A 26,774-nucleotide genomic window follows, 5' to 3' on the forward strand; every position below is an offset into this window, starting at 1 on the left:
ATCAACACAGAACGCATGGAGTTAAGTCTGTATAAGAAAACTTACCCTTGTCTACTGTGCTTTTGCTTGTTACCTCCCCACTACTGAGCCTCAAATCTTCTTTCTTTAAGTTGAAGATAGCATTTACACTTGAATTGAAAGCCACCTGCTGGGGATTTACTCATTTTTCCCTGAGTATCTCCCATGTATCCATAAGGTGTACATGTTTTTAAACTTTTCTACATTTTTCTCATTTTAATCTGTCATTTGTTACAGAGGGTCCAATCTAAGAATTCTGAAAAGTTAGAGAGAAAATTATTTTTCCTCCCCTATTAACAAGTTGGGCGGTTTTTTCCAAAGCTAAACAAGTCTCACCTTACAATCCAAAAATCACATTCCTAAGTATTTTGACAAATACTTTGATGATATTTCCAAGCAAGAGCTACCATGCAATTATGTACAGAAGCCCTATTCATAATGACCAAAGGAAAAAAAGGAATCAGAAAGTCTTACAATAGATGACTGTGTGGGGACCCACTCAGACATCAACAGTTGTGATAAAGATTATTTAAATGAAAACATTTGAGATACTGAAGATGTAGAAAGAAATCTTATCAGAACTTACTTTATCCCATTAAAGCAGAGCTCCCAGAAAATACAGCTGCCATTAACCCTATCCAAGGAGTTTCTTGCAAATTCACCTGCCATGAAGATAGACTGCTCATTCCCCTTAGCACTGATAAATGAAAATGAAATCCTAAGCTCCCAACTGACTGAACAGACCCACTCTTGGCTGAGGGAACCCCAGAGTAACTTTCAAAACTGAGTTCTCGGCTTGGCCAGGATGGGATGATGGGGGTCAGATACACCTCGTTATAACCCTCCTTTGCAAACCATGATGAGGCTTTCTTCCCTAAGGGTTTAACAGAAACCAGCTGTTTCAAAGCCTACAACGGTGATATCAACCTCTCCTTTCTTGCCTGATAAGAGACCACCTATGATGGAGAGGTTCTGGACAGCACGCAGAGGATGCACAGAGCGAGTTTTCACGTCCTCTGCTTCACCTTTTAATGTCAGAGGGCTGAAAACTCCACCCTGGGATCATGCTAACACTGCCATTTTTTGTACATGGGACCCATGAAGGAGCAAAAAACTCAATTGGGCATGCACGCATTTCTCCTTTCACATTCATGACTCCTTCTAGAGCTTGTTAAATATGTGTATTTGGCCATGGCACTCAGCATAAATTACTTTTTCCTTTATCTCTCCCTTCAAGTGTCTGTTTCTCGCTTCTGGCTGGAGGCTATGCTTCCCAGCCTGTCAGAAGGACTACCCTGCAGGCTGCAACCCTTTACAGGAAATAAATCTCTCACTGGGTGCGGTGCCTGTAATCCCAGCACTTTGAGAGGCCAAGGTGGGTGGATCACCTGAGGTCAGGAGTTCAAGACCAGCCTGGCCAACATGGTGAAACCTCATCTCTACTAAAAATACAAAAATTGGCTGGGTGCAGTGGCTCACGCCTGTAATCCCAGCACTTTGGGAGGCCGGGGTGGGCGGAGCACGAGGTCAGGAGATCAAGACCATCCTGGCTAACACGTGAAACCCCGTCTCTACTAAAAATGCAAAAACTTAGCCAGGCGTGGCGGCGGGCACCTGTAGTCCCAGCTACTTGGGAGGCTGAGGCAGGAGAATGGCGTGAACCCAGGAGGCAGAGCTTGCAGTGAGCCGAGATCGTGCCACTGCACTCCAGCCTGGGCAACTGAGCGAGACTCCATCTCAAAAAAAAAAAAAAAATACAAAAATTAGCTGGGCGTAGTGGCGAGAGTCTGTAATCCCAGCTAATCAGGAGGCTGAGGCAAGAGAATAACTTGAACATGGGAGGTGGAGGTTGCAGTAAGCCAAGATCACGCCATTGCACTCCAGCCTGGACAAGAAGAGTGAAACTCCATCTCAAAAAAATAAAAATAAAAAAAATAGAAATCTCTCCTTTCCGTATTTATGAACCTCATCATTCTTCAGTTGACAGCATTAAAAAGTTCAAAAAAACCTTCCATACTCTCGCACAGAAGCCCTAGAAATTGTCATTTTGTTAATCATTTTGGATGCTTGAGAACTGAGAATCTGATAGTGGCCTAGTATCTGGAATATACAAAGAACTCTTACAACTCAAGAACAAAAAGACAAAAACAACCCCCACCGACCTCCCACGCAAAATGGGCAGAAGAATTAAAGACACTTTTCTCCAAAGAAGATACACAAATAACACATGAAAAGATATTCAACATCAGGAACCATTAGGGAAATGAAACACAAATCTAAACTACAGTAAGATACCACTTCATCCCTATTAGAATGGTTACTACAAAAACAGAAAGAAACAGAAACTAACAAGCGTTGGCCGGGAAGTAGAGAAATGTGGACATTGCTGATGGGCACATAATCTGGTGCAGACACTGTGGAAAACAGTTTGGTGGTTCTGCAAAACGCTAAACATAGAATTACCATAGAACCCAGCAACCTCACTCCTAGATAAATATACACAAAAGAATGGAAAAGAGATATTCAAACAAAAACTTGTATACATATGTTTATAGCGGTGTTATTAACAATTTTAAAAAGTTGGAAACAAGCCAGGCATGGTGGCTCACACCTGTAATCCCAGCACTTTGGGAGACAGAGGCAGGCGGATAACCTGAGATCGGGAGTTCAAGACCAGCCTGGCCAACGTGGTGAAACCCCATCTCTATAAAAGTACAAAAATTAGCCAGGAGTGGTCGCGGGTGCCTGTAATCCCAGGTACTCAGGAGGCTGAGGCGGGAGAATCACCTGAACCTGGGAGGCGGAGGTTGCAGTGAGCCAAGGGCATACCATTGCACTCCAGCCTGGGTGACAAGAACAAAACTCCATCTCAATAAATAAATAAATAAAACACACACACATACACAGCCCAAATGTCCACCAACAAATGAACAGGAAAGTCGAATGTGGTATATTCCTATAACAGCATAATATTCAGCTGTAAAAAGGGTTGAGGTACTGATATTACAATGTGGACGAACCTCAAAACATGCTAAAAGAAAGAAGCTGAACACAAAAGGTCGCATACTATATGATTCCATTGGTATAGAATATCCAGAATCTGTAAATCTACAGAGACAGAAAGCAGATGAGTGGTTGCCAGGGGTCAGAGAGAGGGCAGATTGGTAGTAGCTGCTTTATAGGTAGCGGGCTTCCTTTTGGGGTTTTGGAACTAGGAGGTGATGGTTGCACAATATTTTGCAGGTTCACAATGTCACTGAATTTTACATCTTAAAACAGTTAATTTTATATTATGTGGATTTTACCTCAATAAAAAAACAAAATCCTATCCCAGCATTCCCTCACCAGGGTGAGCCCTCTTAGCCTGAGGTTCAAGGTCCTGCACAGGCCAGCGCTGCCTAGGCCTGGCCAACAACATTCTGGACACATGTCTGCCAGCTCCTAACCCACGGCCATTTCATCATTCCAGATCCAGGTCACCTTCTCTCTCCTTCACAGACACCCAAGGATCAGCAACAGCACCTCAGGGCTCACAGGGTCTTTTGAACCTTGACCTGCTGTAATCCAGACCTTGGCACATGCTCTCCGAGGGTTCTCCCATCTCAATAAAAGGAAATCAGAGTATTCTGAGCTCCAACGTGTGCAGGTGTCTTGCTCAGGTGAACTGCCTGCTATCTATAGCTAGTCCCCTGGCCAGGCTCAGGTGGCTGAGTGACTCACCTGACCTGCAATCCCACAGCCTCCAGTGGCTTCACACTCAGGTTCCAGCCCACAGCCGGGTCTCCAGGTGCCACCCAGGGAGTTTGTGAGTCAGAAGAACGTGTGTCCAGCCCATACAGGAGAGGTATCGAAGCTGTGGGGTCATTTTTGTGATGTTGAAGTGGTCCAGGCCCCATGAGAAACTTCATGAATCAGGCAGACCCTGTTTCTGTACACCAACCCAAGGCTCCCCAGAGGCCAGCTCCAGGAACTGGATTCACGCTACTATTTGATACTTAGTTAGAGCTGAGGACACCTGAACCTCGCTTCCGTCCACACCCTCCCCTTCTCTGGATGCTAAAGATACATTCTCAGGCGTGCCTCAACCCTGCTGACCAGGATCTGGTCTGAGGCTTCCCACAAACCTCAGGGGCTCAGAAGGCACAGAGGGCAGGAAGGATGCTTATCTGGGTCAGAAGGCTTTCGCCTTTGGTACTTTTTTTTTTGCCCAGGCCACAGGGAGCATGGGAACCCCCAGGACAAGTGCTCCCTGGAGTTTGGGGTCCAGAGAGGGACCCAGCCTCTATTTTACCCTGCCTTCAAAACTTCAGCAGCCCCAACCCCTTAATAGTCTCATCCCAGCCCTCACTGGGCAGAGGTTCCCAGCACCAGCCCCATCCCCAGCAGGCAGACCCTCCTGTGATCTGCCTGGGGTACCCTGGAAGGGGATGGGGCACCCTGGAAAGGGCCATGGTGCCTTTTGGGCCAGGAGGAATGTGGAGATCACTGGCAGAGGCAGGAACAAGGTTACAGGTTGAGTTCCATCCCTAACAATTCATATGTTGAAGTCCTAACACCCAGTACCTACAAATATGGCCTTATATGGAAATAGGGTCTTTGCAAATGATGAAGTTAAGAAGTCATTAGGGCCATCCTTCATTCACGATGATTGTGTCCTTATCAAAAGGGGAATGTGGACACAGAAATGCACACAGGGAATACGGTTTGTGAAGACTAGAGCTTTGCCGTCACAAGCAAAGAAACTACCAGAAGCTGGAGAAAGACCCTGGAACAGATGCCTCCCTAGGGCCAGCCCACCAACACCCTCATTCCAGACTCTGGACTTCAGAACTTTGAGACAACAGATCTCTGTGGACCAGGAGGGACGGGGCCAGGTGGCTTCCCTGAAACTGTTCCCCGAGTCTCTACCCCACTGTACCCAGAGCTGACCCTGAGCCTGCATCCTGCTGTCACTGGAGCCCAGAAAACCCAGGGCTGCGCAAACCCCACCCCTCACACCTCCCCTGGCTCCTCCTCCAGCTATCAACACTTTGGAACAGCCATTAAGTCCCTTTAATGTCTAGGGAAGGTGCCTCAGGAAGGCACAGAAAGAGGCACAAGATGGTGCCTCAACTGTGTCCACCGGGCCCAGGCTGGACCTTTAAGGAGGTGAAGGCAGGCTGTGGGATCACATCCCTCTTCTCAGAGAGGCCAGGGATAAGGCCAGAAAGGGGAGAGGGGGAAGTGTTGGGGCGGGGGCGGTGCTGTGGGTGGAGGATGCTGAGGGCAGTGGCCCCTCCCCACAGGTGCCGAGTGGAGTGGGTGAGGAGGAGCCTTCAGCTTCCATCTGGACCGGACCTCTAACCATTGCATAGGTTGCCACTTCTTGGGTGGTCCAGTCCCAGCCAAGGTTCAGCTCCAGAGATTTTATTTTCCCCAAAATGGACATGATGCAACTGGCTAAGTCATGGTTCTAGAACTTTCAGGACTGACCCTGCTACCTGAAGAGGATGGGTGAACAACACGCCCTGGAGGTCCTCATGTAGCCCGTGCCTCTGACTGTGACCAGCTAACACCCAGGCACCTCCTCACACAGTCCCTGGGCCCTGCTGGTCCCAGGAAAGGCTACCGGCAAGGGCTGGGATGGGCCCAGGCTCTGCGTGTTTCCTGTGATGGCAGAGGGGTGGCCCTCGCCACCTTAGCGGCTCAAGGCACAGTAGTTACTGCTGCTGCCCTCTGAGTCTGCGGGAGCTGGCCAGGTGGGGGATATGGGGCATTAAGACAACCCTTATCTCTGACACAGAACAACAGGCCTGGGGGCAGGGCTCATGCTGTTCTCCCTCTTGACCACCTGAACCACCACCTAACCACCCAGTGCCCAGCTGCCCAGGGCCCTCCTAGATCAAAGGGACTTCCTGATCATGTGGTCTATGACTCTACCCCCGCTTTCTGCTATTTCCTCTTCCTTGCAGAACCTCAAGTGCTAATTTGGACATTCTGGTTCCAACATAGTAGAGTAATGGCTTACATCTCTGTCTCCAAGAGAAAGAGAAGGGAAAAGATATAAGCACAAGGTCCACAGTTGTTCAGAGTCAGGTTGCAAGTGGAGCCCCTGGTGACGGGCATCTGACAGGGAGCTGGGGTACAGCAGGGTTAGGGTTAGGATGGTCTGCAAGGAGCTCGAATGGCGGGAGAGCATCCTGATGCCCAGCAGCAGCAGGGAACCAGAAGGAAGGGGTTTCTGCGGACGGATCAAGGAGGCTCACTGATTCCAAGAGACCATTACCCTTCACATGTCCAGGCTCCTGGCTTGAAGACCAGATCTCCTTATCCCACAACAAGGTTGGCCAATGACTGTCCCTACGCCAGCCTGGTTTGTAATTACAGACAGGCAAACGTGAGTCTCCAACAGTTCAGTTAAAAAAGAAAAAAAAAAAAAGAGAGACAGCAAGAAATGAAAGATCAATATGATCAAACTGGTAAGTCACCTGTAGGGAAGTAAGTCCCCACATTCCTTCCTTTCTGGCAGTTTCCTTCTCTGTTCAAGGAAAGGCCAGAATCCACATTCCCACCTCTGATGAAGCAAAATTTTTAAAAATTCTAATTAGGATCCTAAAAAAGTCTAAGATACTGCATCCACTGAAAGTAACAGTATATGCAGGTGTGATGGCTAATACTGAGTGTCAACTGGATTGGCTTGAAGGATGCAAAGTATCATTCCTGGGTGTGTCTGTGAGGGTGTTGCCAAAGGAGATTAACAAGAGGTAGACCCACCCTCAATCTGGGTGAGCACCATCTAATGAGCTGCCAGCTCGGCTACGATAACAGCAGGCAGAGGAACACGGAAGGACTAGACTGGCTGAGTCTTCCGGCCTCCATCTTTCTCCCATGCTTTGCTTCCTGCTCTTGGACTCCAAGTTCTTCAGCTTTTGGACTCTTGGATTTACACCAGTGGTTTGAAAGGGGCTCTCTGGCCTTCAGTCACAAACGGAAGGCGGCACTGTCGACTGCCCTACTTTTCAGGTGTTGGGACCCAGACTGGCTTCCTTGCTCCTCAGGTTGCAGATGCCCTATTGTGGGACTTCACCTTGCGATCCTGTGAGTCAATACTCCTTAATAAACTCCCTTTCATATATATATCCATCCTATTAGTCCTGTCCCTCTGAAGAACCCTGACGAATACAGCAGGAACATTCAGAGATCAGTAAAGACAGCATGAAATTATCTTAAAATATATAACTGCCAAAATAAAAAATTGGAAGGCAGAATGTAAAAAATATCCCAACAGGAACATACAATAAAAAAGAAAATATAAGCTCTTTGGGAGACTGGTCCCAGAATTTCAAGATCTAAACAACATTTGTGCTCTGAACAGATAACTGAAAACGAAAAAAAAAAAATTTCTGCCCCTTAAAAAGTTGAATGTGGGAAAATTACGCGAAAAACATTAATGGCAATCTTCAAGGCCCTATTCTCTTATGTACTTGGAGCCAGCCACTTCTCCATTTGTCCATTCCAATTTCACATTTATTAATGAAAAATAATGCCTTCTCTACATCTACTGTGAATTTCACAGAATCAAGCAGTAATACAAATATTTGCTGAAAGTAAACACGTTAATAATGAAAAAAGGTTCTTAAGACTTTGAAAAGAACATATTCAAGAACTCGAATCCCACACAGGATGCAGAAGCAATGCTAAGGATAAAGTATCCTGACTACCTTTATTGACATGATTTGTGTTTACCAGCTCATTAAAATCTATGTTGCAAATTCCTTGGATTTTTCCCAAGTTCCAGACTGGTAAAAAGTATTTTTACATATACATTTGATTCTTTCATTACAAACTTGATATCTATAAACTTGAAATTTGCTTTGCACAGGTCTATGGCTATACTACTTTTCAAGACAGAAGTCACATATTAAAATACAAACTACTCAAAAGTAAATGGTTGTCAAGAACGTGGTTTACGAGATAGATCTTACAGACAACACAGACTACATTATGATTTATCTGTTTGAAAACAGAAAGTAGTGTATTGTATTATATTGAATTCTGGTATAAGGTGCGCAGGAAACCTTACTTACAGTCCTTTATTTTCAAAAGGTAAACACCAAACTATTTCTCACATATATTACAACCATATTTTTTTAAACCAAATTCTGGGTTAAAAATCACACATTGACAACACAGAAATACGAAATGCTAGGAAAAGTCTAGCATATGAGGGAAAAACATGTCTTATGCTTTGTAATACAATTTTTTTTTACAATCTAGCATAAAGGCATATGCGGTTTTTTAAGAAATGCAGTCCATATACAATTATAGAAAAAAAACTAGTCAAGCCACCTAATATAACCAATTTCACAGATACCACTCATTTAATATTATGTCCAAAAATTTCCAAGTAAGTGTCTACATGTTAGAATAATGCCCACAAGGATCTCCAAACTACAAAATATTAGCAAGTAAATGTAAATCACACGTTTGTCTTTGAAAGAATGAAGCTTGACTATGAGTTAAAAGGCAATAACTATGAACTAACTTTCTTTAAAATGACTTAAACTGGCCAATCTAGAGCAATACACGTTTCCCAGCTACACATGCAAACTGGATTGTGTGGTAAAAATGACTCTGTTACTTAAAAAAGCAGAAAAGATTCAAAATAATCAGAGCTCAGCTAACGTGGCGAAACCACAGAGACACTGAAGCTCAGCAACTCCCAAGAAGCTGAGGATTAAGATTAACAATAAACTCTGGATACCGAATCCCACATCGACACCTTGAATTTATGTTTCTTGTTAATAATTTATGTTATTCTTTTCTTTGGGTAAAAATGTTTTAAAAAGAACCAATGTTTTGGAATAAGCAATGTAACTCTGATCATTCTGCCATGTGACTACCAACAACGCTGCTGTTCTTTTAGCCCTACCGCTTGGCAAGATACAAAGCTCTCCACACACAAGGCTCAGAGAAGGCTGATACCACAAGTCAGTGTGAGTTACACTGTTCTCATCAATGGAGCTACTAAAATACATACATTTGCTCTTACAAAAAAATTACAAAACTAACAAATCTCTTTTTCTCCAGAATTATAAAAGATAGAATCTATGAATCAGTACTCTAATGTGATCGCAGAAAAATAGCAAACTGAAGTCAAAAAGCACAGGCTGTCCATCAGAGTCCCCAGTCTAATTCCTTTCTACCTCGAGTCCCAGTCTATTTAACACTTTCTACCTGCTCTGAGGATGGAGGGTGTCAACACCTTGGAAAACCATGATGATCTTTAAACCTGGGTAAAGAATCATCCCTAAGGTTACGGCACATGCACCTTCGCTTACTGCTCACACACAGGAAAAAACTCGCTTCCTTTTCCAGGATATTCTTTTAAGGATTACGTGGCAGTAATTCTTTTAAAGGTATCAAAAGATGTCATTAAAAAAAAAAAAAAAAAAAAAACCTCTTTGGAATTCTCCTGGAATTCCAGAAAGATTATCTGGCAGTTCATTCCTCCACCCCATCAAAATTTTTCCTTTGAAAAATTACAACTGACAACTCACATAAGATTTAACTAACTTACTTAAAATAAGGGAGGGCTTCTCAATAATGTTTCCCCACTAGAAACTAAAATTCAGTGATACTCAGTGCCAGTAACTAAGTGGCACATATCATAAAAATTCAAACTTGGATGCAGGTGCGTCACACCCAGAAAAGATTTCATACATTTATAAGCTTGTGCTTTCACACTTTATAAGCAACACAGGTTAGTTTCCACTTCGGTTTTCATTTTTAGGAAGTAACGTGCATGTTGTGTGAGGGACGGTCGTCAAACAGTCCCTTACACACACTTTAGTGTTTCATCAGAGCCGAAAAAGAAACAGCCTTCTCTTTTTCTCTATGAAGATTCTCTCCACTTTGGGAAAACAATCTTCTATGCAATAAAGGTCTTGTGGAATTACGTACAGAAATCATACAACAGAATACAATTTTAGAGGCCAATCAGGAACCAGAAGAAGAAACCCATGATGTGGATGAGCCCAGCAGTTCCCTTCCCCGCAACCTCTGCCTCCAGGTTCAACAGCACGTAGGCAGCACAAACTTCAGACTCAGCAGTCTGCTCTTCCTCATTTCCCCCTTTCAAACAGGAGACTTATTTTTCTCTGTAATAAAGCAAGTAGTATTTCAGGGGATCTGGCAAAGGGAGGCTCAGGACCTTCTGGCGTAGGAAGTTCACTGGGGGGTCCGGCTTTGTTTCAGGCGGGGTCTTCTCTTCTTCTTCCCTCCGCTCCTCTTCCAAGTCTTCACAGCTGTTGTCATCTGAGGGGTTGGAAATCCGACTGGCAAAGACTTCTTTGTCCAAAAAGACAATCGTTTCCATTCGACGGCGGCGAACTCTCCTTCGTTTAAACCTGGGGGTGTTCTTTAGTCCGTTTCCGTTTTTGCTCACAGTTTCCTGATGAATAACCTTTTTAATGGTGCCCCGGATGGCAATGCGAGCCAAGTCCTGGAGGCTGCGAACTGCCACTGGTGCTGCGGCACAAAAGAATGAGACATAGTCAAACTCATCTGAGCGACACGACCACAATGCCTACACATCTAAGACCCGTAACTTCATTTGAATTAAGTGGCAAATCTATGAATATGTTGAAGGAATATGAGAGCAGGCTAAGCTAACGTCAATTAGTGCTCTGATTACAATCATATGGTACTTTTCAGAAGACATTTTCAAATGCATCCATTCTTAACTTTGAAAGGGAAAGGAAGCAATATTGCTTGGCTATATTAATCAGTGGTGGAATCAACACCTGGGTTACAGTTTGTTTTCCTGACAGCCTAGTTTCATTATTCTATTATCTGCGCATTCATGTGTATATTAATACCCACCTACTAGTAATTGAGTGAATATGTCTCCAACATTCTTTTTTTTGAGACAGAGTCTTACTCTGTCACCCAGGCTGGGGTGCAAGGGTGTGATCTCCACTTGCTGCAACCTCCGTCTCCTGGGTTCAAGTGATCCTCCCACCTCAACCTCCCCAGTAGCTGGGACTACAGGCACGTGCCACCACGCCCAGCTAATTTTTGTATTTTTAGTAGAGGCGAGGTTTCACCATGTTGGTCAGGCCAGTCTTGAACTCCTGACATCAAGTGATCCACCCGCCTCAGCCTCCCAAAGTGCTGGGATTACAGGCGTGAGCCACCGTGCCCAGCCTAATATTCTTTTATCTATTAGTATTTTCATAGTTATTCACACATTGAATATTTGTTCCATTTTTATTAAAGTACAGAAATGCAAATCCAAACATTTTTCAGAAAAAGCAAAAACTCCACACCAAGGAGAAAGAACATTTGACAATTAAAGCTCACAATTTCATGCAGGCAATATTTCTCAAAGGGAAAATTACATTAAACTTATAGTTTAGTATTAATTATATATCATTAATAAAAGTAAATCAACATCACTTTTACCCTCCAGTACTCAACTTCTCCAAAGAACAACAGTTTGCACTACAGGGAGAGCACTTGTGTTGTACACATTTATCACCAAAATCAGAAAGGCCTGCAGAGAATCTCGGCCATCTCCACTGTTCTTCGGAAACCCTCCAACAGGCTTGTGTCCCAGGCCCAAGGCAGTAAGTAGCACCTTCTCCCTTCAACCTTTCCTGCTTTTCTGACTCCACCGACAAGAGGTCCCTTCTCCTTTCTCCAGGACGGGCTCTGGCACTTCCTTTGTCTTCAATCCTGTCTCCTCACCGAACACCACAATCATGCCTCCTGCCCCATCTGTGACCCAGCTCCCTCCTCAAGTACAGCCATCCTTCCTTCATCATCTCACATCTAGAAAGATGACTCCAGAGCACTGGGATCTAGCTGTTGCCCCAAGAGGCTGAAACAACTCCTTCCGAGGCCCTCAGGGTCCCAGCCTTCAGCTCTGGCCTCTCCAGATCTCCAAGGCGTCGGCTTGGGATAAGGAACGTGGCTCACTGCTACCCTGGCCCAAGGCATAGCTGCTCCCTCTGACCTCCACAGCTCTTTTCTCTTGCAGGCTCTTCCTCTTCCATCCAGCCCAGTGATGCTCCCCAAGGTTCCAATTTCCACCATTTCCCCCTCTCGGTATGCCTGCTAGTCCGTGGTTTTACATCCATTCTGTGGCTTTAAATAACAGAGGCCAGCCAATAGCTCCCAAGGTTCTAATCCAGTCCTGACCAGGATCCTGAGCCTCCCATAGACCCAGGTCTACAACAAACAATGAACACCTCACATGTCCTTCCTCAGAAGGACTGTATCATTGTATGTATCATTCAATCTTCTCTACTGTAGAAGCCAGTCTCTTCGTTTTCATCTGTATATCTCGCCTGGACAATTTCAACAGCTTTCCACTGGTTCCTACTTCCAATGTGACCTGTGTCCATTCAATCTGAAAGCTAACCCATCCACCCCACACCACACATATCTACACTCACACGTACTCACGTGACCCTACGCCGCACATGCCCGCACTCACGACCCCACACCGTGCACGCCCGAACTCACCCCACACCGCACACACCCGCACTCACACGACCCCACATCACGTGTGCCCGCACTCACATGACCCAACACCGTGCATGCCCGCACTCACGACCCCACACCGTGCACACCTCAAGTCACGACCCCACACCGTGCACGCCCGCACTCACACAACCCCGCACCGCGCACGCCTGCACCCATGACCCCAGACCACGCACGACCCCACACCGTGCACTCTCACACTCATCGCCCCACACCACGCGTGCCCACACTCACACGACCCCACACCACGCACACCCACACACACGTGACCACACACTGCAAATGTCCGCACTCATGACCCCTCATTGTGCACGTCCACACTCTCATGACCCCACATCACGCACGTCTACACTCACTCTGACCCCGTATCATGCAGGTCTAAACTTACACACCCCACACCATGCATCTACACTCACATGATCCAGTATCACGTATGTCTATACTCACACAGTTTTCTATTCCACTGTCTTCACGAACATGACTTTACTAGTCTAGGAAACTCTGGCCCAGGAAAAGAAAAGTTGCAAATAACCCAATGGGTCACTTCAGAAACTCTAAAAGCATCACATTAATATTGACTATCTAACACTCTCTTCAAAACCATCTCCGCAAAACAAGCATCCAAACTGCCCACCACATTGTCATGATTCTTAATCAGGCCAGATGAAGCCCTCACAGGGAAAGACTCATTTTCAACCAGACCCTTAAAAAGTCTCAAATACCCTAAAGATGCCCTTGCCTTCCCAAACTCTGTTACGGCTCTGGAAGCTGGTGACCTCCCAGCCAAGAGCAGCAGTTACTTAAAAACATTATTCTGGTGAGATTTTCAGAGCATGCATTTGACAGATTCACCCTCCACCTGACCACCAGGCTTATCCAGGATCTTTTACTTGAAGCATCTGATAGCTCTCCCCAGCCAACATGATAAACCCAATTCTAACCTACATACCAGTAGTTTCTCCCACCAGTCCCAACTCTGACTATACAGGGAACATGCATTTTGATTTCTGCCCTACCATTGCTGCCACTTTTCTCCACTTTCTCCTCTCTTTAGGGAATTGCTTTTTGCCCTTGAAGGCCGAGCACAAACATCATCCTCTGCCAAACCTTCCCTAATTACTCCAACCGTTTTGCATGTCCTATTGTTGCTCATTATCACATTTCAAGAACCGTGTCTATTTCTTAGAACCTGTACTTAGTAGAGACCAAAGCAAAGTGTCATCATGTAATAGATGATTCCTAATAAACCAAAAAACCTTTCTGGAAGAGATTTGCCAAAATGTATTGTCTCTGAGTGGTGGGACTATGTAAAACTTTTCCCTTCCTATTATTTACATTTCCCTTCCTAAAATTTGCATTTTCCAAATTTTCTAAATGATCAGAGAGCATCCTGATAGTTTTATTTTAAATAAAATCAATTGGAACTCTCATTTCTGTGTGAGTTGTTTAAATTTTAAAACATCGGGAGGTTTTGCTGTCGTGCTGGCCCTGGCATCAGTTCCTTGCTCAGTTTGCATCCTGAAATAGTGAAACACAAAGGCTCGGCTGTGTAAGGTTCCACGGAAAGTCTCCCATCCACCCAAGCAGATTAGCTGGAATGTGTTCTCTACCCTTGTCTACCCATGAGGCAGCAGGCGCTTGGTGTCCTGGGGAACAGATGCCCCAGGACTCTCTGTAGGAGCCCTCTCGATGGCTCTCACTGTAAGACCTCTCCCAGCGGAAGTGGCAAAGAGGCTCAGTCTCCCATGTGGCAAAATGAGCTCCCTTTTATGTGCGTCCTCAGCTTTCAACGGCGTGACCAGCAACAGCTCTTTGTAGATTTAAAAGACGGCTAAAATAACCTGAAATAGGCTAAAAATAGATTATAATTTTTTTAACGCCTGAAATTGCTTGTAGAATTTTAGTTTCAGCATGGGAGTGGTGCTTTTTAATATCAAAAGGTTCTTTGTAAGCTTTGTTGCCTTTTAAAATCTAACGAGACGAAAAAGATCTAAAAGATAAAATAAGTAAAGACTGGTATACTTACGTAACTGGACAAGTCTTGATTTTCCTGACTCTGAATGGCAGGGCTGGATCAGAGGAGCAAAAGAAACAGCAAGAATCTTTTTGGTTTCCCAAGCTGAAGGACCCGTGCGCGTTATCTTAGTCAACTATCCCAGAGAAAAAAGGAGAATATTCAAAAGATTTGGCTACTAAATAGCTCATATTTAATCATTCCTATACATACTACAAAAATACACAGATACGCTTACAATAAAATGAAATATCTTGACACATGGACCCCTAATGTGATGTGCCATGAAGTACATCTCTCTTATGAATATTCCTGCAAAAATGCTTAACCTGAATATATTCAGGCCCTGGGCCTAACTTCTGTTTACAGAAATTATAATATTATAGAGAAACTGGTTATAGGATTGCAAGAGGAAACAATCACATAGAGAGTGTGAGGGTTCTTGTCAGACAATGCTCTAGCACTCTCCAAACAAGTCAACACTGAGGGTGAAAAGGGGGTCTGTTTTAAAGTATAAAGTAATTAAAGGTATGTCAATCACCAACTGAATCCAGACCTGTTGTTACTGGGGGCGGGGGCGGCCGGCCTAACTCCTGACGGGCCCTGTAGTCACAGACACCGTTACGGGATCCCTGTTACTTTTTTAAATGTAAACTTGTCATCTCGGACGCCTAGGCAATGATCCTCATGCTTTGGAGACAAACACTGAAGTGTTTAAGTGAGCCTTGCCCTGATATCACCCCCACGAAAGCACCGGAATCCGGTGGCTTAACATACTCCAGTGTAGGTCATCAAAACATTTCTTTTGAATTCAAGTATTAGCACCAGAGAACACAATGAGACAGGACCCTCTGTGTGCTCTGTGCAGCTGGGTCAGTCTCCAAGTGGCCTACACAGGTCACAAAACTATTTTTGGTCAGTTCTTTCATGCTATGATTACCTGCTGGCCTTTTCTAAAAATATCCAAGTCAGTCAATCCTCTAAAAACTAAGATTCTATGTCACAAATCTCATAACTTAAAGGATTAAGTAGCCATGTACTAAGCAAATATCAACAAACATTCTTGTATAGCAGCAAAACATATGTTTAAACATTTTTAAAAGAATGTCGTTATAATGAAAAACAAGTATTTCCATATAATCAATAAATGATGTATAAAACCTTATATAAAACTATAAACCCCATTCATATTCTACATAAGCAGATGAAACACTGTAAAGATGTCCACAATCCTCAAACTAATCGAGATGACACAATTCCAATAAAAAATCCAATGCATTTTTGTATAGCAACAAAGACCTGTACTTTCACTTGTATAAGCAAAGACATTTAAAACAATATTCTGTCAGGTGTGATGGCTCATGCCAACAACTCTGGAGGCTGAAGTGAGGCGACTGCTTGAGGCCAGGAGTTTGTGATCAGCCTGGGCAACACAGTGAGAGCCCGTCACTAAAAAAATAAAATTAGGCTGGGTGCAGTGGCTCATACCTGTAATCCCAGCACTTGGGGAGGCTGACACGGGCGGATCACGAGGTCAGGCGCTCGGAGACCAGCCTGACGAACATGGTGAAACCCCGTCTCTACTAAAAATACAAAAATTAGCTGGGTGTGGCGGCGCGCACCTGTAATCCCAGCTACTCAGGAGGCTGAGGCAGGATAATCGCTGGAACCTGGGAGGCGGAGGTTGCACTGAGCCGAGATCGCGCCACTGCACTCCAGCCTGGGCAACAGAGTGAAACTCCGTCTGTAATTAAATAAATTAATTAATTTAATTAAATAAATTTAGCTGGGCATGGCAGCATGTGCCTACAGTGCCAGCTATTTGGATGCTGAGGCAGAAGGTCACTTGAGCCCAGGAGTTTGAAGTTATAGTCAGCTATTATCAAGCCACTGTACTCCAGCCTGAATGACAGAGCAAGATCTCATCTCCAAATTTTTTATTGAAACAATTAAAACCTCCTAATTTTTACTATTAGTGTTTTCCTAGTTCTTTGTGACTGGGAGACATTCTTCTTGGTGACCAATTCATGTCTGAATAATCTGTTCATTTACTATAAACTGTTTTTCACAGTGAAATACAGTACCACAGACAAACATGCACGACCAAATAGCAAATTTGGACAAGACTCTCACTAAGCAAAGGATTCCTGTAAAGTGCATAACATCAAGGCATTTAACAATTAGGCTAATGATGAGAATAGAATTACTCTAATAATGTTATATATAATTCTGATAACAGAATAATTATAATAGATTAACAATTAGAATTAAAACTCAGAACAGCAGGGGGGAAGGAGAAGGGGAAGGAAGAGGGAGGTGAGGAGGAAGGGATAGAAGAAGGAAAAGGAAAGAGAGAAGGAAGGTGGTGAAAAAGGGTTTCATGTATAGGCTCTGAAGTACCCACCTGAGTCAGGTTCTGGCCCCACCTAGGGTATGTGCATGACCTGGCATCTCCCTCACCTGTCCCTGCCTCTGTTTCCTCATTTATGAAATGCAGGAAATTGTTAAAAGAGTAAGTATACATAAACTACCCAGAACAGTCCTTGGTAAACAGTGTGCAAAAATGTCAGTTATGAAGGGAATCTGACCTTCTCTTCCAGTGGCATGACAAGGATCCCTCCCACTTTGAGAAGATTCTTCATGTATTCTTCATGTTCTTTCTGCACACCAGCCCCACAGTATACACGATCATACTGAGAACAATCCGGAGAAATCTCCAGGCAATTCCCAGTAACAAAGGAAGGTTCACAGAAGTCAAACCTGGAAGTAAAAAATGCATCTTGCAACTAAAGGTATCACATTGCAACAAGTCTATACAGTAAACTTATGCTAACCACAGGTTAAAATCCCATAGCAATGTAACACAGTTTCCAGAGCAAGGAGCTGGAAGAAAAGAATTACAAATGTCCAAGAATTACTTCCAAAAAGAATTACACTATATAACGAGAACCCTAGAAATGCCAAACAAAACAGTATGAAAGTGAGTATCAAAAGTATTATCCATATTTAACACAATCTCCAATCACTGTTGTCTCTGTCATCTTCCTATCATCTTATGTGAGATCTAGTAACACAATGAGTGAGATGTGGGGGTGGTGAAACTGCACTTGGTGTTTCTAAAAATTTTAATCCCCAAAATAAGAACTTTAACGTCTTATTTTAAAATGGCAAACTGTTTAAAGAAAAGTGCAAAAATTTCATTTTAGGAAAAATTAGGTGGTAACAAGTCGTCTTAAATAGGAAACACGAACACTGAGCAAACGAACCGTTTCTGTTTTCTTCTGTTCTTATATGGGTCAGAAGTTACCTTATGTAGGTGGAACAGTTTGAAATACCCTAAAACCCTCAAAAACACAGAATATTTTTGAAAACTTAGAACAGGCACATAGGATCATCCTACCACAGTTTAATTACGTTTGCTACCACTTGAACACTAATAAGCTGATTTCTTTCTATCTGAGCAAAACTTTGTAAAATTATAATTCACATTATCTGCGCCAATGGATAGTATTTCATCTTACTTGTCAAAACTATCACTTGTTCTGATGAAGAAGTCCAGTTTCTGCTTTGCATATTCTATCACATCAGAGTGAAGTTCCACCCCATGGTTCACACCAAAAGGACCTAAAAGGTTTAAGAAGAAGAAAACATGTAGAAGCAGAGCAAGAGCTCCTGCTCATTTGTTTACTTCTACCAACTGTGACGCATCTGATTTAGCATCTGCAACTGCAGACATTCACCAAGTTTTGAAGTCTCATCACATTATCACGGCTCACCACATCATAAATACTTGGGGCCTGGGCTTCTCTGCTCTCAAACTTTTAAAGAATCATTTGAAAATGGAAACAAACCAAGTGTTCATGTCTTACTAATGAACTAAAGGAGAAACATGTATCTGCAAGTGCAACTGACACAGGCCTCACCTGTTTGTCCACAGGTAACATTTAAGACGATTCTGTTTTCCCTGAAAAGTTTCCCGAAACACTCAGATGTGTGCATTATAATATTCACAAAACAGGGTTCAATCATCATCATTAAGATAAAACTATGCTTCCAAGTCACAATGAAACATTGTTTATATCAAAGGATATTTCTCAGTAATTTGAAATAAAACTGAGAAATGTTACAAGTCCACTTAGTGATGAAAGTGCTCCCTCCGTATAAAACTGCCCCTACATTAACTGGGAACACAGTATTGACACTCAACTTAGATGGGTCTCTCTGTTGTGGGAATCCACGTACACAAAGGTAAAAATCAGGCAAAATTCGTCTGTACTGACAAAGGCAAAACCATCATCACCTTTCTGGAAGGTGCAACACTGGGGACCTTTCTAGAAGGAGGAGGGGGCATGGGAGCCTTCTGGGGTGCTGATTCCACTCTGTATCTTGCTCCAGGTGGAGTTTATATGGTGGTGGATGCACATGTAAAAGTCCACCAGAATTCACACTTCACACTTTTTCATTTACTATGGATAAGTTACACGTCAACTTTTTCAGTCTACATGTAAAAATCAATAGGGCACGTAGGACTTGACTTAGTAGACGGATCTACCACGGTGATCACGTGGTACTGGACCCTACGATCTCACAGAAATGCTGAGAAACGAGCAACCTTCTGTGCATCCCACACCTGGGCACCATGCGGGCCCTCCTAGTACAAGAGTCACCAGCCCAGGCCAAGGCTTCCCTGGCCCCCATCTGGACAACTGTACCTGCTGCTCTTCTCTCTCAACAGATTTCGCACACAGAGCTGCTGCTAAAACATTACCTCATCAAAATACACCCCACCTGAGAGTTCAACTTTTCACTATTTACAACATGAAATCCTGAATTACTCCGAACGTTAACACCTTCTGACAACTCCCCGACTTCAATTCCCGACTCTGCCACTGTGCCAGAGACCAAAAATAGCTGCTTGATTTTTCCTACTCATCTTATTTTCACTGACCCCTCACCTTCACTATCAAGCACTTAATAAGCAGTTAATTCTAATAACAGATACGAGATATGTGTCCTATTCCCAAGAAGCTTAACACCAAACAGTAGTAACACAAATATCTCAACCCACCTGCTTAATAAAAAGATGACTAGCAGGGGAAGGAGGACACAGGGTGGCTGGGGGGTGTCAGGAACACAGCACCTGGAACACAGCACTGGAATATGGCACTGAGGCCAGACCTGCAAGGCCTCCCCTGGCAGAGCCACTCCCAGGTATGCCCTGCTTCCTAATCACACAGCATTTTTTCAGGTAGGTGACTTATGAGTCACCATCTCTTAGTAGCTACTGTATTCTCCCCTGGTTGATGACAAACGAAGGCAAGGACAGCCCTGAGCAAAGGGGAGAGGAGCCCACAGAGCAAGCACAGGAACATGGCTGACCCAGGATGCAGCTCAGACCACGTGAAAGGCAATGAAGGGTCACAGTAAAGAATCTGTCAGATGAGAGACCCACATTCACAGGCACTGGGAGGCCAATGAGCTTTCACTCTGGAGTGCTTTGCACAAAGTGCTGTTACGGTTGAATAAGCTGCAGCATCTGGAGACGCAGCCAAGACATGCATCCATGACAGCAAACCCTGAAGTCACTTCCTCCAACTGCATCAAAGCAGCATGTCACATCCATTACAGCAGAAAACAGGCGTTCCTTCCTTCAGACCTCTCTTCTCCCAAAATCCAATGAAATTCCCAGTAAACGGGATTCAGAAAAGAGAAGCAACAATATCAAGTTGGAAGGCCCTTTTCTTATAACTTCTAGGGGATGTCAAGTACGGCAAGGCCATTTCAGGCTTACTTTCCTTTTTTCTTTTTGAGATGGAGTCTCGCTCTTTTACCCAGGCTGGGGTGCAGTGGCGCGATCTCTGTAACCTCACTGTAACCTCCGCCTCCCAGGTTCAAGTGATTCTCCAGCCTCAGCCTCCTGAGTAGCTGGGATTATAGGTGCGTGCCACCACACCCGGCTAATTTTTTATACTTTTGGTAGAGATAGGGTTTCACCTTGTTGGCCAGGTTGGTCTCAAACTCCAGACCTCAAGCGATCTGCCTGCCTCAGCCTCCCAAAGTGCTGATATTACAGGCGGGAGCCACCACGCCTGGCCACTTCAGGCTTACTTTAAGTCATCTTTTCCTAAGCATTTTGGCTCTTTTCAACAGCATTTCTAATCTAGTCAGCTAGATCACCTATTTCTCCCCAAGGTTCTACCTTAGCTATAGCTCCAATTTTTCAGCTACATTGGAGGAAATCACAATTCCCAAATTCAAAAATGATAAATAACCTAGCCACCATGTTCTCTTCTCAAAGCACAGAGATCACAACAGTTTCAATCGAAGAGAAGTTAAAAGTCAAAAAGCATTATAAAAATCTACACATTTTTACACCTGAAGGTAGCAATCTATAGCCTAAAGTCAAAATAATCGGTCTCAAAACTTCACCAAACTCAAATTTATACAGACTTAGAGAAAAAAAAAAAAATTCTCATTCCATATCCACAAAACTCAATTAGAGACAAGGTCCCGCTCTGTCACCCAGGCTGGAGTGCAGTGGCGCAATCATAGCTCACTGCAGTCTTAAACTCCTGGGTTCAAGCGATCCTCCAGCCTTGGCCTCCCAAAGGGCTGGGATTACAGGCATGAACCACCAAGTCAAGCCACATTCTTGATGTTTCTTTCACAACCATATGCAGTCCATCCGTAAATCCTGTCAGTTCTAACAGGATTTAGAAAAAATACAGACTCCAGCTTCTCTGCACTGGTTTCATCCAGTGTCTTAGCCAGCATGCCTCAGCAGCCTGGCCCCTGCTTCCTGTTTAGAGCAAGGTTTTACAGTACAGATCAGCTCCTACCACTCCTCTGGCAAAACCCTTCCACCTTACTGAGTTAAAAACAGATGCCTTCCCCGCCCCCCGTAGCATTTTGCACCAAGTGATGTTTTTCCTTAGTTATCTGTTATTATTAAAAACAGCCATATTCCCATGTGCAGTCTCACAACTCATTTGTTTGGGAAAATACACTACATAGCTTCAAATAAGATAACCTGTGAAATCCCTTCCATCCCTGAAACTAATTTTAAAATCTATAGATATTACTCTTAATATTAAAACAAAAAAGCAGGCCAGGTATGGTGGCTCATGCCTGTAATCCCAGCACTTTGGGAGGCTGAGGAAGGTGGAGAGCTGGCGCCCAGGAGTTTGAGACCAGCCTGGGAAACACGGCGAGACCCCGCCTCTAAAAAAAACTCAAAAATTAGCCAGGCGTGGTGGTGCACGCCAAGACCCCATCTCCACAAAAAAGTTTTAAAAATTAGCCAGGTGTGGTGGTGCACGCCTGTGGCCCCAGGTACTCAGGAGGACTGCTAGAGCCCAGGAGGTCAAGGCTGCAGTGGGCCGTGTTTGTGTCACGGCACTCCAGCCTAGGCGATGGAGCACGATTCTGTCAAAAAAAAAAAAAAAAAACTGCTTCGAAGTACTCCGAAAGGACTTTAAAGTTAATTCCCATCGATTTAGAGAAGGAGTGCCAAGGAAGACTGAGTGATAAAATCAAATCAAGAAATCACAGTGGGGTCCAGATTTACACAACTGTCTTTGTCCTCCACTGTCCAGAGGGCAGGTGCACAGTACAGGCTGTGGCAGTACAGGCAGAGGGAACAGAGAACAGGAGAGGTCCCCCTGGAGAACCTGGGGCCATGACATGCATGCAGGCCTTCCTCCCTCATCTCTCCATCCACCACCCAGTGATGTGTCAACATCAGATAACTACTGGGAAGGCTGGGGTCTCGACCCAGGCGGGCCATTAGCAGACTACATTTTCTGTCAAAGGAGACGCCTCCTTCCCTGAGACGGATGAGTTTTCAGACTCTCCTTCCACACTTACCGAGAATGAGGCCCACCATGGAGCTCAGGTACCCAGTGCCACTGCCCAGGTTCAGAAATGAGAGTCCAGGCTGCAGATCTAAGGCTTCCATCACCTCTGAATAGATGCATGGGGCTGAGAGGTGAATGTTTCCATGCTTCCATGCCAAGTCTTTATAAGCATTTTCTTTAAATTCTTCAAGATAATAGTCTGCACGATCGATAGCTCGGAAAGCCTGCTCTACCAGCTCAGTCCGGATATACTGTGCTTCCTTCAAATTATCTATCAGCTCATCATTGTCTTCACCAGCACTCACAGCACCGCCCATGTTCAAGATTACACTTAGGCAATACTATAATTAAAAATTTTTAAAAAGAGTGATTTATGTTAAAGGTAAGAGCAGAACAATAAAAGTTCTAAACAGATACCACTTTCAAATTCTGAATTCTGAAAATAATAGACTATCTTTTGTCAACACCCACCTCATCCCCCGCCCCACCCAGAGATGCTAGATTTAGAAGGAAAAAAAAAATCCCAGTTCGATTGGAAAATAAGGTAAACAACAACACTAAAAATTATTTGATATTTATCTGAAATTCAAATTTAGGCCGGGTGCGGTGGCTCATGACTGTAATCCCAGCACTTTGGGAGGCTGAGGTGGGAGGATCACCTGAGGTCAGGAGTTCGAGAACAGCCTGGCCAACATGGTAAAACCCCGTCTCTACTAAAAATACAAAAATTAGCCAGGCGTGCTGGTGGATGCCTGTAATCCCAGCTACTCGCAAGGCTGAGAGAGAAGAATCGCTTGAACCCGGGAGGCAGAGGCTGCAGTGAGCACAGCTCGTACCACTGCACTCCAGCCTGGGCAACAGAGAAAGACTCTCTCTGTCTCAAAAAAAAGAAAAGAAAAAAGAAAAAAAATTTAGGTGGTGTCCTATATTACATCTGGGAACTACATCCCCACCATAACACAAAAATACCCACCCAAGTCAAGCAATCCATTTGACCTGTTGATCTGGATATTTTGATGTTCAAATTTTAGACAAAAAAAGCAAGAAAACACTCTTCCCAAATTGAACACATTGTGACAAATACCTTCTTCTAACAAATGCAAAATCAGCTTCCTGGCTAAAGTTTAAGTGTAGGAGGGGCTGCTACCAGAACTTCCTCAGCCTCTTCTTAATTGCATGATATGCAGCTTTCCCAACTCTTTAAAAAGAACAACTACTTGTCTTACCTTCTCCCAAGCTGCCTTCAAGAAGAAAAAGCACAGAATGTGTCACCTCTGAGCCTAACTATTAAAATACAGTGTAGCTTCATCTAATTCACAAGAAAACACTTTCATATGGAGAAGTCTTACTCTTCTTAAAACTACAAAAATATCCTTTCCAATTTTATACTTACCCCACGTAACTTTTTCAAAGTAACTGCTTTAACTTCACATAAAATGGTAATGCTTTACAAAACACCAGATACAAATTGTTGGCGGAAAAGACCACCAGACCTCATGAAGACATTTTCTGAAATGAACACAATCTTTTTAACAACCTGTTATAATTATGAGGAAGTTTATACTTGCTTTCCTCCTCACATTCCTCTGGATTTCTAACAGCAGAATGAGGATCGTAAAGAAATACTGCAGGGTGGCGAGGGGCCGGGGGCAGATTTCATACACACCCACATACACAACAGGTGACAGTGGTTGGAGAGGTTTTCCCAGGAATGAAAATAATCACGTAGTTCCTTACAAGTGAACAGAAAGTGTGAAGGCTATGGCTTAACACAAATTCTCTTCTATTTTTATGGTGGAATACTCAGACTTCATGCTCAAGATTTTAGAGCTGAATATTAGGTTTTGCAAATCAATAGGATGGTCCAGTCATTAAATTTTCACACCCTTTTTGAATTTTTTGAATTGTTTCAGAGCCCTTGTTAGATTATGGTCCACAGCCAGTTGATTTAGACTTAGATGGAATTAAGTCCTAATGAGGTCAAGTTTAATCCTGGATAAGCCACTTAGCTCTGAGGCTGCACCCCTAGCCTGGCACAGTCATCTTAAAATTTAGGTCAGTGGTTAAAAGAGGAATCATGTGTTTGGATGCTTAAGGTTCTATTTAGGAAAGGAGCTGGAAATCACATACCCTCCTCAGTCAAAGCCTCCTCCTCACCCAGAAGCCTGTAAATAATGTTCTGACATTCTGTCTCGATGCCACATCTTTAGAAGGCAACCTCAAACTGCATGTTGGATAGGTTTCATTTTCCATTAAGTAACTATCACTTATTTTGAACTCTGTCTTAACTGGAAAGTTCGGACAGCTTTTTAGTAAACACAAGCACCTTTTTCCAGGTACCACCTGCCAGTCATGGCCTCATTTACACTTCACAACATTAAGAAGCAAATTGGAGCTGGCCAGTTAATTTGTTCATGATCACGTCAGCCAGTTTGTGAAGAGGGGGCTGGATTCAAACCCAGGACTGTATGGCAAAAGGCCTGTGTTTTTAATACCACACCAATGCAGCTTTTAAAAATACTCAAGACAGCAACGTTCTTTACCACACGACACACCGGTAATCTTTTGACTATGGGGCAACCCTTTCTGTATCTATTGCCATTGGTAGGATCCATGTGAATAGCTGTGGGGTCTGACATTTATTACCATTTTTGTCTGGTAATCTAACACTCCCTTACGCTGGAAACCATCGCTGTTTACAACAGACTGTGGCTGTGATCAGTCATGATGTCACCAAAAATACCAACAACTAAGCCCTTTGCCAAACCAAATCCTATCATTTTCACCTAGATTCTACAATCTAGTCAAATCCAATTTTTCAAAGTAAAAGTGTAGAATCATTTTTAGAATGCTGCACTCGATGATACTGTGCACATTATCTGCTGTAATTAATCCTTACTATACTTCACTCCTCTGTAGTAACTAGCAACAGTCCATGACAACCTGGCTGCTCCTTACAATGCCAACTGCCAGGGCACATGAGGGACACTTGCTGGGTGGTGACCGGCATGGGAAGGTCTCAGAACTGACACCTGAGGAGCCTGTGATTGTGGCTGTGCCAACACAAGCACGAAGCTGTGGTAATGGGGTTTTGGGAGGCTACATACAGAAGACCACACTCCAACCTGGATGTCACTTCTTAAGGGTAATATGGACAAAGTAATCCACTGTGGAAGATGAGTGGGAAAAAGGACCCAAAGCCGCATCTCCTTTGGGCAGAATGATGAAACAAACAGATTTCTCACCTTGAAAACCAGAACTCCTACAAGGAATGCAAAGGGCTTTTTTCAAATACAGATGGTCTTCGACTTAGGATGGTTCGACTTCAGGTTTAACGACGTGTTTACTGGGATGCGACCCCATCACAAGTCGAGGAGCATCTGTACCTGAAAGGCTGTCACATGCATACTATTAATGGACCTAAGAAAAGCCAGACCAGTGGTACATGCAAGAGACAATGCCTACTAAATACACAGAGAAGCTTTCTAACACATGAAGTTGCCATGAATGAAAGGAGCTCTTGACAACCCCAGCCAAGTTCCACCGGAGGTACGAGCTGGGGTGGGACAGGGAGAAAGGCCCTGGACCCATCGCCTCTGAGGTCTCCTCTCATCACCTGAGTGTAGGGCTCTACTTCCCCCAAGCACGGCCACAACCATTTCTGAGTTGCTTACAGGCACCTCAACGTCACTCATTCTTGAATGACATTCTATCAAATGCCCAGATCGGAGCTGTTCAGCCATTCCCTGGAGATGAAAAACGAAAACTATTCTAGGCACACGAGTAAAGGGGGTGGATAAAGAGGGCGTGGATATTTAGGTGACTTATTTGAGGTGCGATGCTGGTGCAAACATTCATTCGGGAGACACAACCCTCTCACAAAAACAAATGGCACGAAGCTCAGACGAGTTCTCCCTCCTCCAACTAACAAAGATCTCTTTCGATGCGTGAATGGAAGTCCCAGAGCTCTGCTCCAGTTCTTACTACCTCCAAGGCACGGGGCGGGGGGGGGGGGACAACTTTTTTTAAAAAATTGTCATCTTCTGAAAGGGTCCAAGGTAGACTTTGTTCTAAACCTCAGCTCATGGCTTGCCTTGGAATTGCAAACGTTGCCCACTTGGGAAATCAAGGACAAGCTGCAGGTCTGGACTCACCAGACCCAAGAGCAACGGGCACCGGGAGAGACCGAAGGGAAACCGCGAGCGCTCGGAGAGAGAAAGGCGGGGCGCCCTGGGGGCCGCTGGGGGGAAGCGAGGGTGCCCGAGGTGGGGAGGAGCGAGGCCCCCAGAGGGGCGCTCCGAGCGCAGGGGTGCCAGGGGTGGGGGAAGAGGAGGGAAGGGTAGCCCACGCAGAGGTAG

The 26,774-nt window shown here is 44.2% G+C and overlaps 1 protein-coding gene across 1 annotated transcript; it reads right to left on the reverse strand.

Moving 5' to 3' along the window:
- Positions 1 to 7,506: 7,506 nt before the first annotated feature.
- Positions 7,507 to 26,750, reverse strand: PCMTD2 (protein-L-isoaspartate (D-aspartate) O-methyltransferase domain containing 2). The gene is made up of 5 exons (XM_011934415.1): positions 22,427 to 26,750; positions 18,082 to 18,184; positions 17,149 to 17,320; positions 14,573 to 14,615; positions 7,507 to 10,527 (listed from the first exon to the last, which is right to left on the reverse strand). Exons 1-5 carry the CDS (start codon positions 22,731 to 22,733, stop codon positions 10,148 to 10,150), a joined length of 1,005 nt encoding a protein of 334 aa, XP_011789805.1. The 5' UTR covers positions 22,734 to 26,750; the 3' UTR covers positions 7,507 to 10,147.
- Between the last annotated feature and the right edge of the window lie 24 nt (positions 26,751 to 26,774).

Source organism: Colobus angolensis, unplaced genomic scaffold (assembly GCF_000951035.1).
Source record: "Colobus angolensis palliatus isolate OR3802 unplaced genomic scaffold, Cang.pa_1.0 Scaffold136, whole genome shotgun sequence".
Taxonomy (NCBI): domain Eukaryota; kingdom Metazoa; phylum Chordata; class Mammalia; order Primates; family Cercopithecidae; genus Colobus; species Colobus angolensis.